This window comes from Hemicordylus capensis, chromosome 3, assembly GCF_027244095.1.
Source record: "Hemicordylus capensis ecotype Gifberg chromosome 3, rHemCap1.1.pri, whole genome shotgun sequence".
In the NCBI taxonomy this organism is placed as follows: domain Eukaryota; kingdom Metazoa; phylum Chordata; class Lepidosauria; order Squamata; family Cordylidae; genus Hemicordylus; species Hemicordylus capensis.
This window is the reverse complement of record NC_069659.1, coordinates 6,796,839-6,815,794: the sequence shown is the minus strand read 5'-3', so window position 1 is coordinate 6,815,794 and position 18,956 is coordinate 6,796,839. Positions and strand designations below refer to the sequence as shown.

The following is an 18,956-nucleotide window of genomic DNA, read 5'->3' as shown; positions in this document are numbered from 1 at the left end:
GGGAAGACCCCCAACATGAGCCCCTGGAAGAAGCTGGGATGCTCTAGGGACAACACAGCAAGGGATGTAATGTATTGTATTGATCTCCAGTTCCATTCCTACCCTCCCAATTCTGCACTATGGGCACTGCAAATAGAATGCTTGATATACACAGACACAAGAATTGCCTTGTGGTATCAGACCAAGGTTCACCGAGTCCAATACACTGTTTCTGTCAGCCAAATACTTCTGGGAAATCCACTGACAAGGCATGAAGGCAACAGCCTTCCCTTGCTGCTGGCTCCTAGTACTTAGCATTCAGATGTACACTGAACATGTGTACATGACTAGTAGGCAGCTACTGCTGCCAAAGTGTTGTTTGGGGCTTCTTTCCAAGCATATTATCCCAATATCATTCAGTCTGCATTGGCACCCAGTTCAAAGTGATTGTCATTAGGGCTGTATTTTGGAATGCTCAGAGCTGGAAAATATGCATTGCCCCTTCAGAACGGTGTGGAGGCAGCTTGCAGAGTGCCTGTTTCTGTGCAGTACAACACACTTCTGGTGTGAGGGGCGGGGGCTCCTTCATGGGAAGCAGAGTCACATACTACTCCAGTAACAGTTGGGAATCCATGCTGGGAGGTTTGTAATGGGGGGGGCTGGAAAGTGTCTTTCCCCCCCACATAGAGGTCTATAGAGCAAGCACTTTAAAGGACTACATGCACCATCAGTGGGGCAGTATGAGGCTCGGCTTCCTGTAAAGGAGTGGCCCACACCAGAAACATGCAGTACTGTGTGGGGACGTGCATGCTGCACTTACTTTGCACAGTTCTGAAGGGGTGGTGCACCTATCCAGCTTCAGATGATAAAAAGCACACCCCTAATGCTCATTGTCTTTAAAGCAGTGATCTTCACTATTTTTCAAGCGTGGGCCACTTTGGCAAAACATCTTCAATGTGAGAGCCATTTCCCACTGAGCTGACCTCTGCACAGGACTGAGATTTCCTCAGATTTCCCAGGCCTTACAATGAAGAACACTTCTTTAACGCATTAAACACTTTGAGGCTGGAGTACTAAAAGGATTGTCTTCTCCCACATGATTCTGCCCACCCACTGAGATCACTGGGGGAGGCTCTGCTCCACACTCCACCAGTATCAGAAACACGCATGGGGATACACTGGACAGCCTTCTCAGCTGCGCCACCCAGCCAAGAAAGGTACCTGTTAAGCCCATTCTCAGGCAACTTGTAGAAAAATGGTAAAGCCTACATTTTCAAGGCAGCCTTTAATGTGGTATGATCTGCTTCTTTAGCTAGACTATTAAATGTTGATGCTGGATATATCTATTTTATGCTCCTCCATTTGTTAATTTATTTTCATTTTTTGATGTGATTTCTGTATTTTATATTTGCTCTTTGCCACTTTAGGCTGAAAACAGTTATAAAATGTTAAAATATAACAGCCATTAATGAACCTCCCCTTCATAAATGCACTTAATTCCCTTTTCAAGTCATCCAAACTAGTGGCCATCACCACATCTTGTAGTGGTGAATTCCATAAATTAATTATGCATTGCATAGAGAGGTCTAGAATTTACTGTTCAGTGGATGACCTCAAATTCTAAGAAATCCATACCATGCATAACTGCATGAATCTCCATCATGTCCTCTCTCAGTCATATTTTCTTTTCCTAAAATAGGAGAGACCAAAATGCTTTAGCCTTTTCTTGTAGAAAAGATACTCCAGCTCCCTGATCATTCTGGTTATTTATTTCAGCACCTTTAACTCAATAATATCCTTTCCGAGATGTGGTGACTTTAAATGTTTACTATTCATGTTTTACTCTGCTCCCAAGATTTGATTGTTCAAGTAAACTGGATTTTAATTCACCGATTCATTATCTTTTTTAAAAACAAGAGACAGTTGTGGCAATAGACCAAAAGAGTAATGGGCACAATGATTTTGGTGTGCATTGGGAAGATGGGCAGGGACATGGAAGTAGAAAGACATGCATATGGCACTAAAGCACCCATTGTTCTGACTACTAAAGTCATTTCCACCTTTTGTAGCCTTCAGACATCACCCATAGCTCTGAAGCATTTCTCAGCAACAAGGACTAGAAGTTTTGGTTTTTAAAAAGAAGTCAGATATTTTGGAGGCCAAACACAGCACTAATGTGTACACACCACTCAATCTTGAACAGAGTGTAAGATCACAAGGTGCACCATAAGGAAATAACAAGAAGGTTTAAGGTATTCTAGGCCAGATGGTCTCAAGCAAGAGAATCATGCCCCATGCTAGGACTCTTCTAAAAAGAGGGCGGGGGGGGGGAAGATATAGTACTTATCATGACTCCAACATGAGGGAAATGTCTTCCTTATCACTAACAAAACAAAGTAAATCAAATGAAGGTCAAAGATGTACAGCAACAGCTCTTTCGTAATATATCATTTGCATTACTGAATACTGTCCTAAATGGAAGGAATACAAAAGAAATCTACTAAGACAATACCTTTTTCAGTTGCTGTTCTTTAAAACACTTAACTGCCCTGGCAGGTTCAGAAATTAGGTTTTTGTAGTTTTCACAGATGTTGAGTCTGGATTGAGCCACTTGCAGGGTGCCTTCAAGAAAGGATTTCCACACTGGATACATGCTCCTAGGATATAGAAACAATTATCAAAAGTCCACCAAATGAGGGAGGGAGGGAAGGGCAAATAAACGAGCAGGAAAGAAAAACAAGAAGCACTTTACGGCTGCTAATAATTTACATGGGGCTCCTCATTTATACATAGTTGTGCAAAACAAGAGGAAAACATGTTCTTACCACTGAGGAGCTTAGGAGTTCCACTAAGTGCCCTCAAATTGAAGGTCTGTCTAGAAATCTAGGATCTAGCACTTTATCATGGTTTCTGAAAACAAAATTGGGGTTGAAGAGAAAGAACAGATGTTGTGTATCCTGTAGCATACAGGATGTCCACTTCTTTCAGCTTCACTTAAAAAAAAAAAGAACGTTGGCTGGTTTCTCAAAAGCTGTATTTCAAAACTGGAAGACAAAGATGAAGACTATTCCTATGAAGCTCATGCTTACGTGAAGCACATCTCCAGTTTTCAGATTTAGCCTTAAACTATTAAAAACAAAGGTATTTCCTCCCAATGCAGGGCCTGTTCAAACAACAACCATGTGCAGCTTGTAAACATGGCAGGCGATGAGTTAACACACAGTCCGCCATTGTGCATTCAACCTTTAATAAGAGCCAGGGCCTATGAGTATAGGTCCCACTTTGAACCACTTGTGCTACAAAACTGATTTACTGTATGAGTGGAATCTTCTCACATAAGCATACTACTACTATACTGCTTTCCAACAGAATTACTCAAAGCTGTATACACTCACTCACTCACTCACTCACTCAATCAATCAATAAATAAATATATAAAAATTCATAAGACTGTTCCTTGTTCCAAAAGGGCTCACAATTGATAAGAGACAATTGCTCCCTCCCTGCTAAGAGAATCACCACTTTAGGGCTCCTCTTGGCTCAGTGAGCATGGGCCCCAGTTCTCAAAACAGGCTGTATGTGCAGTGGGAAAGGTTGCAGGAGCCTGAGACTCACTTCCATGCCCTACCATAAACATGATCTACACTCTGGACCGTGTGTGAATTGGTCCTCAGCATAAAATAGTCTAGCTGCATAGTAGATGTTTTCTTCAAAGAATCGACACCTTCATTTGATACCTCATTTGTTCCAATTCAATATTTCTGGAATCCACAAGCACTTTCACTCATGATGGCCTTATTGTTTTATGAATCACAAGTCACAGAATTATGCATTTTCAGTAAGATTTGACAAAACACAGTGCTGTTTATAAAATAAAGAGCACTTGGTCTATAGCTCTAGAACACAGCCAGCAATGTAAGACATTAGAAATGGGTACACTTGTGAAAGTTACCTAAAATCATTTCGCTCATCAGCTTTTATTCCAGGCCACTCTTTCTTCAAGTACTGACTAGCCAATTTCTGAATGCCCTATTGAAATAAAAAAGGATAACATTATTTTATAAATGAACATGTACTCTTCGCATCCCTTCCCGGCATCAATAATGTATAACATTACCATATCCCAAAAATATTTAAACAGAGGTTTTTAGGAGATAGGCAAAAAAGCAATTTCCCACCTCTTCTACTGAATTCCATCCCCCATAGAGCCAGCAAGACCAGATCCACCAAGACTCAACTCTGCACAGCCAAATAGCAATAGTAGTAAGACAAGATGTGATCTCTCTCCCCATTCCCTGTTAAATCATGTAAATGCCTTCCAAGAGAAATTAGGGGAATTATAGCTGTGCCTGACTCATAGAAGTAGCATTACCAGTATGACCCAAGATGATGTGGTGGATATGGGTTTTTGGAAGGCTTAATACTCCAGGTTGTAGGACACCAGCGGTATTTGACAGTCTATATTAGGAAGCTCCATCTCAGCCACTTCCTTTCATGTACTGTACCAGTCATTTTTATTTTTATTTTTTATTTAACATAGTTATACATATTTTATACATGATTATAGTCATGACTATAAACTTTATTTTTAATTTTTATATTAACATATTTTTATACCACCCCAAACGTATGTCTCTGGGCAGTATACATCAAAATGAAAACAAGAAGTAAAACATTAATTAAAACAAAAACAAAAAATTTAAAACATTACAACAATTTAATATTTTTAAAAGAATATTTTAAAACAGCATTAAAATTTTAAAAACAATATTAATTAAAAGTCTGGGTGAACAGATGCGTCTTTAAAGACTTTTTAAAAGCTGTCAGAGATGGGGAGGCTCTTATTTCACTAGGGAGCGCATTCCAAAGCCTCAGGGCAGCAATGGAGAAGGTCCATCCCAGACAAGCCGGTGGCAAATGCAGATGGACTCTCCAGCTGATCTCAGTGGGCAGTGGGGTTCATGATGAAGAAGATGTTCTCTTAAATACCCAGGGCCCGAGCTGTTTAGGGCTTTATAGGTTATAACCAACACCTTGTATTTTGTCCGGAAACTTATCGGCAGCCAGTGTAGCTCCTTCAATACAGGATTTATATGGTCTCTCTGAGATGACCCAGAGACCAATCTGGCTGCTGCATTCTGGACCAACTGTAGTTTCCAGACTACATACAAGGGCAGCCCCACATAGAGCGCATTGCACTAATCTATTCTGGAGGTTACCAGCAGATGTACCACTGTTTTGAGGTCGTTCACCTCCAGAAACGGACTGGCATATCAGCAGAAGCTGATAGAAGGCACTTCTGGCCACCACCTCAACCTGGGAGACCAGGGAGAGGCTAGGATCCAGAAGCACCCCTAGACTGCGTACCTGTTCCTTCTGGGGAAGTGTGACCCCATCCAGAACAGGCAGATCAAAATAGTCTCTCTAGTTCTGACCCCACACAATGAGTACCTCCGTCTTATCTGGATTCAGTTTCAGTTTGTTATCCCTCATCCAGCCCATTACCGCCTCCAGGCAGGCATTTAGGGAGGTTATGCCCTCTCCCGATGATGCTGACATGGAGAAATAGATTTGGGTGTCATAAGCATACTGATAGCACCCTGCACCAAAACTCATGATGATCTCTCCCAGTGGTTTCATGTAGATGTTAAACAACATCGGAGACAATATGGAGCCCTGAGGCACACCATAAAAGAGTTCAGATTTTGAAGAACAGCGGTTTCCAAGGGACACCATCTGGAACCTGCCCAAGAGATAGGAGTGGAACCACCACAAAGCAGTGCCTCCAACTCCCAACCCCGTCAGACACTCCAGAAGGATACTATGGTCGATAGTACTGAAAGCCGCAAAGAGGTCCAAAAGGACCAACAGAGTCACACTTCCTCTGTCCATTCGCAATTGGAGATCATCCATCAGGCCGACCAAGGCAGTCTCCGCCCCATAGCCAGCCTGAAAGCCAGTTTGAAATGGGTCAAGATAATCAGTTTCCTCCAAGACTGTCTGGAGCTGTGAGGCCACTACCCTCTCAATTACCTTGCCCAGCCACGGAAGGTTGGAGACAAGCCTGTAGTTGCTTAACTCTGAGGCTTATGCATACTTCCATAAAAACATAAGAACAGCCCTGCTGGATCAGGCCCAAGGCCCACCTAGTCCAGCATCCTGTTTCACACGTGGCCCACCAGATGCTCCTGAGAAGCCTACAGGCAGGAGCTGAGGGCATGGCCTGTCTCCTGCTGTTACTCCACTGCAACTGGTACTCAGAGGCATCCTGCCTCTGAGGCTGGAGGTGGCCTTTAGCCCTCAGACTAGTAACCGTTAATAGCAGTTAGCATTTCCCCTGCTAACTGAGCAAAGAGGCACCTTTTAAAAGTGGCAGTTTCTCTTTATTTAGCAGGGGGAGAGCAACTGGCCCTATCCAGCCCCAGCACAGCACCCCTCCAGTGGTTGTTGCTGGTGTCTATCTTATTTTTCTTTTTTAGATGGTAAGCCCTTTGGGGACAGGGAGCCATTTTATTTATTTATATCCATGTAAACCACTTTGGGAACTTTTTGTTGAAAAGCAGTGTATACAACTTCTTTATCATTCCACAGGAGCCAATACTTGTGTTGGAATCACTGGCTGACATCCAGATGAACCTTGTGCCAATGCACTAGAGTTCTCTGTCACACGAGGGAGGGAGCTGCATTATTTCCAGAACCCCCCTCCCATCTACAGCCATTTGTGCTTCCTGAAACTGCATCCCCAAGGGTCCCCCATTCCTCAGGGATAGTTTCAGGAAGTTCATGCAGCTATAAAAGAAGGGAGGAATAGCTGAAGATTATATTTCACTACCACACCACCTTTGTGAAACAGAAAACCCTGGTGTGTTAGTGCAGGGTTATTCTGGTAGTGCATTGGCATAGGGTTAGTCTGGATGTTGGCCACTGTCAAACAAAGGGCTGCATACGTGAACTCTCACACAAAGCCTACATCTGAAAGTGATAATGTTGTTGCTTACTATCACCTGAATTGCTTTTTGACTGCCAGTTTTAACTACTAATATTCAGAGAGCACTTTTCTAAAGAGCAGAAGAAGCAAATATGCTGCGTATATTGAGTTTTTCATATACAACTGGTCATATTCATACCAACAACTGGTGGTATGAATGTCCCAGGCTCCTCACCTTTGCAAGAAGAGCCAAGGAGCAAATGAAACCATAACTCCTTGCAAGAGCTTGGCTGCTCTTGCAAGTTCTGTAATCTCCTTCAAGTGTAAAACTTACAAGTCAAAGAGATAAGTAAGAAAAATTAAGTTATGTAGTATGGCTCATTTAGTAGCAGTTCAAAAAAGGATTTCTTTTTTAATAGTAGTAAGTAACTTCAAGGGTTCATGGTTAGTGGGTCATTTTGTGGAAGGGTTGCCAGGGAGGTGTGAATATAGCTTCGCAAGAGGATTTACTTCAGGGTTAAGATCTGAAGCCAGTACAATAGAAAGACTGTAGGATTTGGATGTGCAAATCACTGGCTTGAACCTATGTTTGAACACACAGTACTGAGTGATGTAGGTAAACCTCTCAGTGCTGTTGTGGGCACAGAATGCAACAGGTATCTTGCAACTGATAGTGCTCTCTCGGAAAAGGGTGGGAACATTCATAGTAAGCCAATATACAATCCCCAACCCAGACAAAAATTATCTCATTGGCCTATCAGTTAAAAATGTGCAACTTCCGAGTTTCAGGACATTTCTCATAGGAAGCCAAAAGAGGCTGCAAAAACAGCTCTTTTTCACTTAAGACTTGCAGTGAGTTTTTATTCATATCCAGTATACAGAATAAGGCTCTCCTTGTTCTGTTCTCAAGGACACTTGCTGCATCCTCCCTCAAAATGATCCCCAAGAGAAAGACCATCACTGTTTAGCACCAACTGGGAAATCTACCAATAGTTTAACCTTTGGCACAGTGACATTGGGCATGAGTCTGGGAGCGTGCTCAGTCCTGGCTTGTGGGTCACTTGGCAGTCTTAATTCAAACAGTCAGGGTTGTAATATTTAAATACAAGCAAAGTTCCATGCCAATCACCCCAGTAGTTATGCTATGTTTTAAACAGCCTTTTAAAAGTGATTGCTATATTGAATATTTAAATAAATCAGAATAACAAAGATTCAGTCTAAAAAAATCTTATTTCTATGTAAAAATTGAAAGGTATTTATAGAAGGGCAGTCTTACACACAAATCCTTGAATCCCCCAATATTTAATGTTAGAGTTTGCTCAGAATATTCAAAGATAAATTCACCTCACTGTGAATGCAGTCACTGTTTTAACTAGTTATTTTAAAAAGTCTTAAATACTGCCCCATACTGCGTTTAAACACTATAGTAACTGGTGAATTAAGTTAATTACAGATGAATTTCAGAAGAGAAGAGAAAATACTATTTATTTATTTAACACATTTATATACCTCCCAAACCTATGTCTCTGGGCAGTTTACAATAAAAACAGTACAAATTAAAACAATTAAAACATTAACACAATTTAAAATGTAATACAATGTTAAAACTGTTAAGTATTAAAAACTTCAAATTTAATTAAAAGCCTGGGTGAATGAAGCATCTTAAACACTAAGTTATAACTGACCTGATTGGGCATGGCAAGGGTGGGGAGAGGAACTAAATCTTATTTATTTATTATTCCTCTGTGTAAACTGCCCTGAACCATTTTTGGAAGGGCGGTATAGAAATTAAATAAATAAATAAATAAATAAATAAATAAATAAATAATAAATTACACTAAGATTAGTTTGATGGAAAATTTACATTCATCAGGTTCAGATGCACCAATGGAATAATACCAACAGCAACAGAAGTTGACTGATTGATTAATGAAGTGCCATCAAGTCAGTGTTGACCATTAGCAACCACACAGATAGATTGTAGAGCTCCTCAAACCTGTGCAGTTCATTCAGTCAGCTGGCTGTCAAGGATCAATTTAAAGGACTTTCAAGCTTCCATTTTACACTAACTGATGACGCACCATGCAACACACTATGGTTAGGGTTGGTTGCTCCCACCAACCAAAATGTATGAACAGTACACTAAGCTCATCCTTTAAGTGACAAGTCTACTAAACTTACCTAACGCCATCAGAAACTATGAAGAGAACCTACAAGTCTCAAAACTTTCCACTGATGTTGCTCAGGTAAGAAGAGAAAATTCACAACATCCACACTTGTTTTGCAGCTTGGCCTGCACTAAAGCTTGTCAGTTTCAGCTTCTTACTGATTAAGCAGGCACAGATGCAGAACAGCAACTTTTTTAATATTAGAGGCATGCTGAGCCAACTGTGTTCAGCAATATGCTGGAAATAAACATAGGAAGCTGCCATTTACTAAGTGAGACCATTGGTCCATCTAGCCTGGTACTGTCTACACAGACTTGGCAGCGGCTTCTCCAAGGTTGCAGGCAGGAATCTCTCTCAGCCCTATCTTGGAGATGCTGCCAGGGAGGGAAGATGCTCCACCTAGATGCTCTTCCCAGAGTGGCTCCATCCCCTAAGGGGAATAGTTTACAATGCTCACACATCAAGTCTCCCATTCATATGCAAACAGGGTGGACCCTGATTAGCTAAGGGGACAAGTCATGCTTGCTACCACCAGACCAGCAATTATGCAAAGAGGTGTTCTGGTGAAACTGCACAAAGTTGCTACTTAGTAAACATGTCAGAATGCTGTAATTGGGCGCCAAGGGCAGACTTTCCCCTAAAAACAAACAGGTCTCAAACCTGTTTAACTGTTCTACAAGGAAACATACAAGGAGTCATGCAAGCTAGAAAAAAATCTTCAGCTACCAAATATACTTTGTTCCTCTCCAGTCCTCTCAAAAAACTGAATTTCCAAGTTTTCAGGTAGGGAATTTATGGCATCAGTAGGCTTCAGGCTGGCATCTCTAGATAGGGCTGGAAAAGCAAATATTTGCAAACCTGGAGAGTGGCTCCCAACTAGTGCAGATGATCCTGAACTAGAAGGATAAACTCCATAGAAGGCAACTTCCCATGTAAGAGAATAAGAGAAACTTTGCTGGATCATGACTAGTAGCCATTAGTAGACTTGTCCTTCATGGATTTGGCTAACCCACCTTTAAAGCCATCCAAGCTGATGGCCATCTCCACATCCTGTAGTGGATGGAACAAATTCCATAAACTAATGATGTGCTATGTGAAGTATTTCCTTCTGTCTGTCCGAAATCTCCTGCTTATCAGTTTTATAGAATGACCTAGTGTTGTAAGAAATGGAGAAGAACTTCTCCTTATCCACATTCTACACCACACATAATTTTATAAACCGCCATTATGTCTTGGTTGCCCTTTTTCTAAACTAAACCCCTTGGCTGCCCTTTTTCTAAACTAAAAAGCCCCACATACTGTAGTTCTACCTCATACGGAAGGTGTTCTAGACACTTAATCATCTTGGTTGCTCTCTATGGCACCTTTTCCCGTTCTATAATATTCTTTATGAGATATGGTAACCGTAACTGTACACAGTACTCCAGATGTGGCCACACCATAGATTTGTATAAAGGCATTATAATATCAGCAGTTTTGTTTTCAACCCCCTTGCTAATCTCCTTTCATGATCCCTAGCATGGAATTTGCATTTTTCCAAAGGTGCCATGATCAAGGGTGGCCAGAACCTCAGGGGTATACTCGTGAGTCAAATGGGCCATAACCCAAAATTTGGCTTAAAAAAGCCAAATCTGGCAACAGAGGTGCCATCCACTGAGTTGACATTTTCAGTGAGCTATCCACCAGAACCTCAAGATCCCTCTCCTAGTCATTTACCAACAGCTCAGACTCCATCTGTATATATGTGAAGTTGTGTGTGTGTGCCTGGGCGCGGGCGTACGTGTGCGGGTGGGTGTGCCTGGGCTTGTGGGGTGGGGGTCCCAATCATATTGAACCGCATTTGCCATTTTGTCGCCCACTCATCCGGTATGGAGAGATCCTTTTGGAACTCCTCACAATCTGTTTTGGATTTCACTACACTAAATAGTTTAGTGTCATCTGCAATTTGGCCATCTTGCAGCTTACCCCAGTTTAAAGATCACTTGTGAATAAAATTAAAAGCACCAGTCACAATGCAGATTCCAGGGGGACCCCACTTTTGCACACCCCAATTTACATGCTCATGTAAATGTTTAATAGATTGTGGCCTCCAGAAAACCTTTAGAGGGGGAACAGGTAGGATGGGCATATTTCCTCTTTCTCTTTATCTAGTCTCTCTCTGTGCCCCGCCCATGACCACTCCAGTGGTCTCTCTAATTTTTCTCATCTCCATGCAGAATGATATTTGCTCTGAGCGGCAATATCAAGGCAGCGTGTGCACATGTGCATTCAGAGTGGGGCCTTCCTGATTCAACCTTGGTAGGATATATAGTGAACTGAGAAGACATCAAACAATTTACATGCACACACCTTAGAGGGAACACTGGACCGCACTGTCCAAAGTTGAAAGCTATGGCTGGCTTGAGGCCAGTGGTGGCAGCTGCATCATGGCAGCATCCAAGGTACTTAAAGTATGCAAGAATTTGGTTTCCTCATCCAGAAGTACCCCAGAAGTCAGCAGAACTGGGTTCTTGTTTTTCTTAATCTTAAAATTCATTTGTTTAGAGAGGCTTTTTAATGTCTTACTGCAGTCAGTATCTGGGTTTTTAACTGGGATTATTTCCATGCTTTATTTACCTACTAATTGGCCCGGGCACAGAGCAACTGCGCCCCAAGTTTGGCCCGGCTACCTGTCAGCCGCTGGCCAACCGCCGCCTCCTCCAGTTGGCCAATGCGGCTCTGCCCGCCAGCCTGGCTCTGCCGGCCGGCTGCCTCCTCCCACCGGCCTGGTTCCCTCCTCCTGCTGGCCTGTTTTTCCCCCACTTGCCCACCTCCTCCTCCAGTTGGCCAGTGCAACTTCGCCCGCCGGCCGGCCCCACCACCAGCTGCTTCCTCCCGCCGGCGTGGCTCCACCAGCTGCCATTGCTATTTTCTGTCCTGCTTGCGACCTCTAGCGAGAGTTCCACCATGCATCCCCACACGTACACGTCTACAAGAATTAAGTATATAGATTTTACTGTTTTGTTTAGCAGGGAAATGCTTGACTAACAAGCATTAGTTCAAATCCAGTTCAAATCCCCACTGGTACAATATCAGTTGGCAGCGATATTGGAAGATGCTGAAAGGCATCATCTCATACTGCACAGGAGGAGGCTATGGTAAACCCTTCCTGTATTCTACGAAACACCACCACGGGGCTCTGTGGGTGCAAGGAGTCAACTTGACGGCACACTTTACCTTTACCTTTTACCCTTACACTATTTTTATCTTATCTACTTTATTGTTCTTCTAACATCATACTGTTTTATTGCTCTGCTATTACTGTGAGCCATGCCATGCAGTATTATACTGGAGGGGCGGGATATAAATATTTTAGTTTAAATAAGTTTCCTCCTTTTAGCCTTCCTCTCCATCTCCCAGTATGCTTCCTGGTTCCATGGAACTAACTTTGGGGGGCAAATCCTGTAGTTGCAGAATCTCTGTTTGGAACTTGTCCAGCCCATTGGGGGAGCTTATCCTGGGCTCAGGAGATTAACTCCTGAGCTAAAAAAATTCAATCTCCTGCAGTGGTGTCAGAACTAAAGTGAGCTGAGCTTGCTTGGTCTCCTTCAGCTCCCAAAGTCATTTAAGAGGCCCATAATAGGCTAAAAGAGAGAGGACAACTGGTTCATGGTATGGGCATGCACCCTTCGGAGACAATTCCCACTAGTCTGAAGGGATAACTGTTGATCCCCTGGTGGAAGGTTTAAGTTTCAGCCCTGCCCCAGCCATGGCCAAAGGCTTGCACTTGGGTACTCCTCTCTACTGCCAGCATTTCCTTTATAAGCACAGTCCTCAAACTATGCCAGTTTTTGAGGGGCTGAGACTTTTTTTTAAAAAACCCTCTACCACCACTTGCCTGAAAAACCTGGTGGCAACCATGAAGCAGGCTAACCCTCTTTTCACTTCAGCCCCCAGCATTCCAAAGCACAACAACCACTATACTAATGTAGGGATTGCTGTGGTGCTTGGCTGTATCCAGGAGAGAAATTGGTAGATCCACTCAACTATATTTCAGCACTCCCCACTACCTTCTTTAAGCAGAGCACTGAATGTTTGAAGAACAAGTAAAAATATTTTCTATGTGAATATTGGAAGCAAGATTGAATTGTTCCTTTTGCTAACCAGGGTCCACCCTTGTTTGCATTTGAATGAGAGACTACTTGTAAACTAGGATATTCCCCTTAGGGGATGGGATCGCTGTGTGAAGAACATCTGCATGCTTACATGCAGAAGGTTCCAAGTTCCCTCCCTGGTATCTCCAAGATAGGGCTGAGAGGGACTCCAGCCCACTGTTTCTTCTAAGGTGTGCAAACATGTGCACGCACACACGTTTTCCGATGTCTGCAGTTAATTTTAGATCCTGCTCAGGTTGAATTAGGAAGGCCCCACTCTGAATGCACGTGCATGCACAGAGATGAAAAAAATTAAGAGGGACCACTGCTCCTGCCTGCAACCTTGGAGAAGCTGCTGCCAGTCTGTGCAGACAATACTGAGCTCGATGGACCAATGTATAAGGCAGTATAAGGCAGCTTCCTATACTGCTATTTAAAAATGCAATACAGAAAAAAGTATATTTGCCACTACTACATCATCTGCAAACTTTCACATAAAATATTGTCTCAAGGGAGGAGAAAGCTGCAGTCAATACTAATGCATCTCTCTCCAGTAGACAAGATTAAGCACAAATGACCACTTCAATTGAAGTTACCCTCCTCCATATTTAGTACACTTTCCTTTTGCTATTTAACACTTTTATTTTCCATCTTTATAGCCTAATGAGGCTGATCTGAGAGCAGTGAGAAAGCAAAACAGTGAAGAATTTTCTTCACTGGAAAGAAAAGTGATTTAGTTTAGATAATGTAAAGGCTTTTTTTTTCTTTGACGAGACCAAGCCATTTTCTGACTGGAATTCAAATTGCAGCGTGCTCTGCCCCAGCCTAGTTGGTCTGCTTCAGTGCACTTAAATTTTATCATAGACAGAAGCAGCAGCCTCATCAGTTCAATTCTCTATACCTGGAATATTAAAAAGGTCATCTGAACAATATCTTCAGGGATCACTTAACCCCATTACAGAATACAAAGGAGCACAGCTCTATAGGTTTTACACTATCCCACTAGTCCCATTTTCTTCACTTTCTGTGCATGTGCACACTCAGGCAATGTGAGAAAAAATCCCAAATACACGGCAAGGCTTATTTTATATTCAAAGTAGTTCAAACTTAAAGTGTGGATCTTTCTGATTTTCCAGAATAAAAAAAACCCGGGTGATCTGATGGTCAATTTGAGGGTGAATGGATTAATGCCTAAAAGGTTTACACCAGCTTTTGCTCCTGTAGCTCACTCTGGAGTTATTAGCAGGTGATTGTGCTTATCTCTGTGCCACAAAGCTCATCATCTGCTAATTTCTGTGGCTGAGACTGCTGATAATGGGGAAAAGCAGCTATATTTTTCCTGGTCAGCTCGCTACTCTATTATGAGCAGTGTCCAAATTATTTAAAGAAAGAGTGAGTTCAAGGCTTTCCAGACTGCATGAAAACTGCTGAGGAAACCAAAGATGGAGAGGTTGCCATTATCCTTTAATTGGGTAAGAACATGGGCCCATTAGATTGATGAGGGGAATGGAAGGAGAGCTGCTAGTGCCCTTTTCCACATTTGACAAGAAGCCCACAAAAACACTCCCCACCCCAGCCTTTCAGAAATCCCTGACAGGTCATTCTAAATGCTACTCCCACACTGGTGACCTCCATCTATTTGACGGGTCTTCCCATGATCTAGTATGCAGCTTCAAGCAGACACCCTGGGTCATTATCTGAAGGGTGGCTATAGTAAGTCCTCTGAGGGAACAAAAACAGGTTGTACACCCAGCAGCAGCTATTTCTCTCAAATGAAAACATACTACCTGGGAACTATTTTTAACACACAGCTAAGGACTAAAGTCACATTAAGAAGAAACTGACAGAGAGGCTATGGACCTTACCCAGTCGTCCTCATTTTCCCAAGCTCTCTAGGCGAAAGCAGCATATTTTAGCATTTCTCTGCTTTAAAAAGAAACCCCACAAGATCCAATATATGGTCTGCACAGATGCCATTCAAGATTTGAGACTGCACAGAATCCATTAAGAGGACAAGATACCTAGAGAATACAAACCATTTTACAAGTAATTCTGATAAGCAAATTGCAGGTCAACAGCTCCTTTTACAAAGCCAGCTTAAAACCTGTGTAAAGATTATCCAATTGACTGAATGTTCATATTTGCACATGAATATTCATAACCACCACAAAATTTTCTATTTAGTCACCAAGGGCTTCAAGTCCTTACATTTCCCCCGCTAAAGATATAATTACTCCTCAAGAATTTATTTTTTTCACATATTGCAAAGCTGTCTCCGTTAAGATTAATTAATGGATTTAGAAGAAATATTTAAATATTTAAATATATAAATGCAGATACAATTGCAACAGAACACTGTATAAACCTATCCTTTAATATGCCACGTTATAAAATCTCATTTCACATACAAAAAGTGTATACAGTTCTCCAAGCCATTTACAAGAGTTTCTATTGTTACAGAAAAGTGTGACATACTAGTTTTCAACAGTGTGTTCCTTAACTTATATGAAGGGCAGTGTGTACACTGCACTAAGATACAGGGACAAAATGCTAGATGGCACGCTAGATTCTAGAAACTAGGGTCAGGGGGATTTTTTTTTGTACAGAGGAGCATTCAGTCAGGCAATCACCAGTGAAATCTGGACCAGTCCAGTCCAGAAATACATTTCCTGTGCCAATTACTTTGCAATTTCATTATTACTGACATAACGTTTAGAGCAGAATTAGAAGCTAATTTTCACATTACAGCTAAAAGTTGAAATTTCCTCCAAAATAGAGTTTAACAAAGTGTAATGATACAATCTAATAAAATGCAAAAAAAAAATAAATCAGATTATTTCTTGAACCTGATTTTCAAAGTTAATCAATTTTCTTTTGTGCAAGAAGGGGAGGATGCCTCCTTTTCTTAAGATGGCAATCATTAGACCACTTCTGAAGATTCTGGATTCAGAATTAAATAACTACAGGCCTGTCTCCAAGCTTCCTTGGGAAAGGTGATTGAGAAGTTGGTGGCCTTCCAGCTCCAGCCAGTCTTGGAGGAAAGTGATTATCTAGATTTTAAACTGGCTTTTGGACTGGCTATGGGGTGGAGACTGCCTTGGTCAGCCTTATGGATGATCTCCAATTGGGAATTGACAGAAGGAGTGTGACTCTGTTGGTCATTTTGGATCTCTTGGCGGCTTTCAATACTATTGACCATAGTATCCTTCTGGAGTATCTGAGGGGACTGGGGGTGGGAGGCAGATTCCAGATGGTGTCACTTGGAGACTGTTCTTCAAAATCTGAACTTTTGTATGGTGTCCTTCAGTGCTCCATATTGTCCCTGTTGTTGTTTAACATCTACATGAAACCACTGGGAGAGATCATCAGGGGATTTGGTGCAGGGTGTTATCAATATGCTGATGCCAAATTTATTTCTCCATGTCAACATCATCAGGAGAAGGCATAATCTCCCTAAACGCCTGCCTGGAAGCAGTAATGAGCTGGATGAGGGATAACAAGCTGAGGCTGAAACCAAATAAAACAGAGGTACTTATTGTGCAGGGTCGAAACTCGGGAGACGATTTTGATCTGCCTGTTCTGGATGGGGTCACGCAGCCCCAGAACGAACAAGTGTGCAATCGGGGGGTGCTTCTGGATCCAAATCTTTCCCTGGTGTCCCAGGTTGAGGTAGTGGCCAGAGGTGCTTTTTATCAGCTCCAGCTGATATGCCAGCTGCGTCCGTTTCTTGAGATGAACGACCACAAAACAGTGGTACATCTGCTGGTAACCTCTAGGCTGGATTACTGCAATGTACTCTATGTAGGGCTGCCTTTGTACACTGAGGGAAATAAGTATTTGATCCCCTGCTGATTTTGTCCGTTTGCCCTCTGACACAGAAATGACCAGGCTATAATTGGAATGGTAGGTTTATTGTAGCTGTGAGAGACAGAATAAAAACAAACAAACCCTCAAAAGCCCAGTGCCCAAAAGTCAGCGATGGATTTGCATTGTAGTAGGGAAATAAGTATTCGATCCCCTATCAACCAGCAAGATTTCAGGCTCCCAGGTGTCTTTTCACTATATGCAGATAACGAGTTGAGATGAGGAACACCCTCTGTAAGGGAGTGCTCCTAATCCCAGCTTGTTACAGTACCTGTATAAAAGACACCTGTCCATAGAAGCAAGCAATCACTCAGCTCCCAAACTCACCACCATGCCCAAGACCAAAGAGCTGTCGAAGGATGTCAGGGACAAGGTTGTAGACCTGCACAAGGCTGGACTGGGCTACAAGACTATCGCCAAGCAGCTTGGTGAGAAGGTGACTACAGTTGGCATGATAACTCGCAAATGGAAGAAACACAAAATAACTGTCAATCTCCCTCAGTCTGGGGCTCCATGCAAGATCTCACCTCGTGGAGTTGCAATGATCATGAGAACGGTGACAAAGCAGCCCAGAACTACACGGGGGGAACTTGTCAATGATCTCAGGGCAGCTGGAACCACAGTCACCAAGAAAACAATTGGTAACACACTACGCCGTGAAGGACTGAAATCTTGCAGTGCCCGCAAGGTCCCCCTGCTCAAGGCAGCACATGTACAGGCCCGTCTGCAGTTTGCCAATGCACATCTGAATGATCCAGAGGAGAACTGGGCGAAAGTGTTGTGGTCAGATGAGACCAAAATCGAGCTCTTTGGCATCAACTCAACTCGCCGTGTGTGGAGGAGGAGGAATGCTGCCTATGAGCCCAAGAACACCATCCCCACCGTCAAACATGGAGGTGGACACATTATGCTTTGGGGGTGTTTTTCTGCTAAGGGGACAGGACACCTTCACCGCATCGAAGGGACGATGGACGGGACCATGTACCATCAGATCTTGGGTGAGCACCTCCTTCCCTCAGCCAGGGCATTGAGAATGGGTCGTGGATGGGTATTCCAGCATGACAATGACCCAAAACACACAGCCAAGGCAACAAAGGAGTGGCTCAAGAAGAAGGACATGAAGGTCCTGGAGTGGCCCGGCCAGTCTCCAGACCTTAATCCCATAGAAAATCTGTGGAGGGAGCTGAAGGTTCGGGTTGCCAAACATCAGCCTCGAAACCTTTCTGACTTGGAGAGGATCTACAAAGAGGAGTGGGACAACATCCCTCCTGGGTTGTGTGCAAACCTGGTGGCCAACTACAAGAAACGTCTGACCTCTGTGATTGCCAACAAGGGTTTTGCCACCAAGTACTAAGACATCTTTTGTGAAGGGATCGAATACTTATTTCCCTCACTACAATGCAAATCCATCGCTGACTTTTGGGCACTGGGCTTTTGAGGGTTTGTTTGTTGTTACTCTGTCTCTCACAGCTACAATAAACCTACCATTCCAATTATAGCCTGGTCATTTCTGTGTCAGAGGGCAAATGGACAAAATCAGCAGGGGATCAAATACTTATTTCCCTCACTGTACATACTCTGGAAACTGCAGTTGGTTCAGTATGCAGCAGCCAGGTTGGTCTCTAGGTCATCTAGGAGAGACCATATTACTCCTGTCTTGAAGGAATTGCACTGGCTACTGATATGTTTCCATGCAAAATAGAAGGGGCTGGTCATTACTCTTGGGGCCATTCCTTGCAATCTGGTAGGTGTTTTTCCAATGCAGCTCGTGGAATCTTGGAACATAGAGGCCACGAAAGCGCTAGAATTTAATCGCTCCCAAGCATCCTCTTAAGGTTCGTGGATCCTGGCTCCCTTGGTTCTCTGCGGAGCTCAGGGAGATGA

General features: G+C 42.8%; 1 protein-coding gene across 3 annotated transcripts in view; it reads right to left on the bottom strand.

Annotated features, from left to right (window-relative positions):
• FCHSD2 (FCH and double SH3 domains 2) overlaps window positions 1–18,956 on the bottom strand; it is a 237,891-nt gene that overhangs the window by 98,932 nt on the left and 120,003 nt on the right. For all 3 annotated transcript variants that reach the window (XM_053308747.1, XM_053308748.1, XM_053308749.1), the window contains exons 4-5: window positions 3,932–4,008; window positions 2,492–2,636 (exon numbers count right to left, since the gene is read on the bottom strand). In XM_053308747.1, the coding sequence (XP_053164722.1) occupies window positions 2,492–2,636; window positions 3,932–4,008 (222 nt within the window). The remainder of the gene's footprint in view (window positions 1–2,491; window positions 2,637–3,931; window positions 4,009–18,956) is intronic.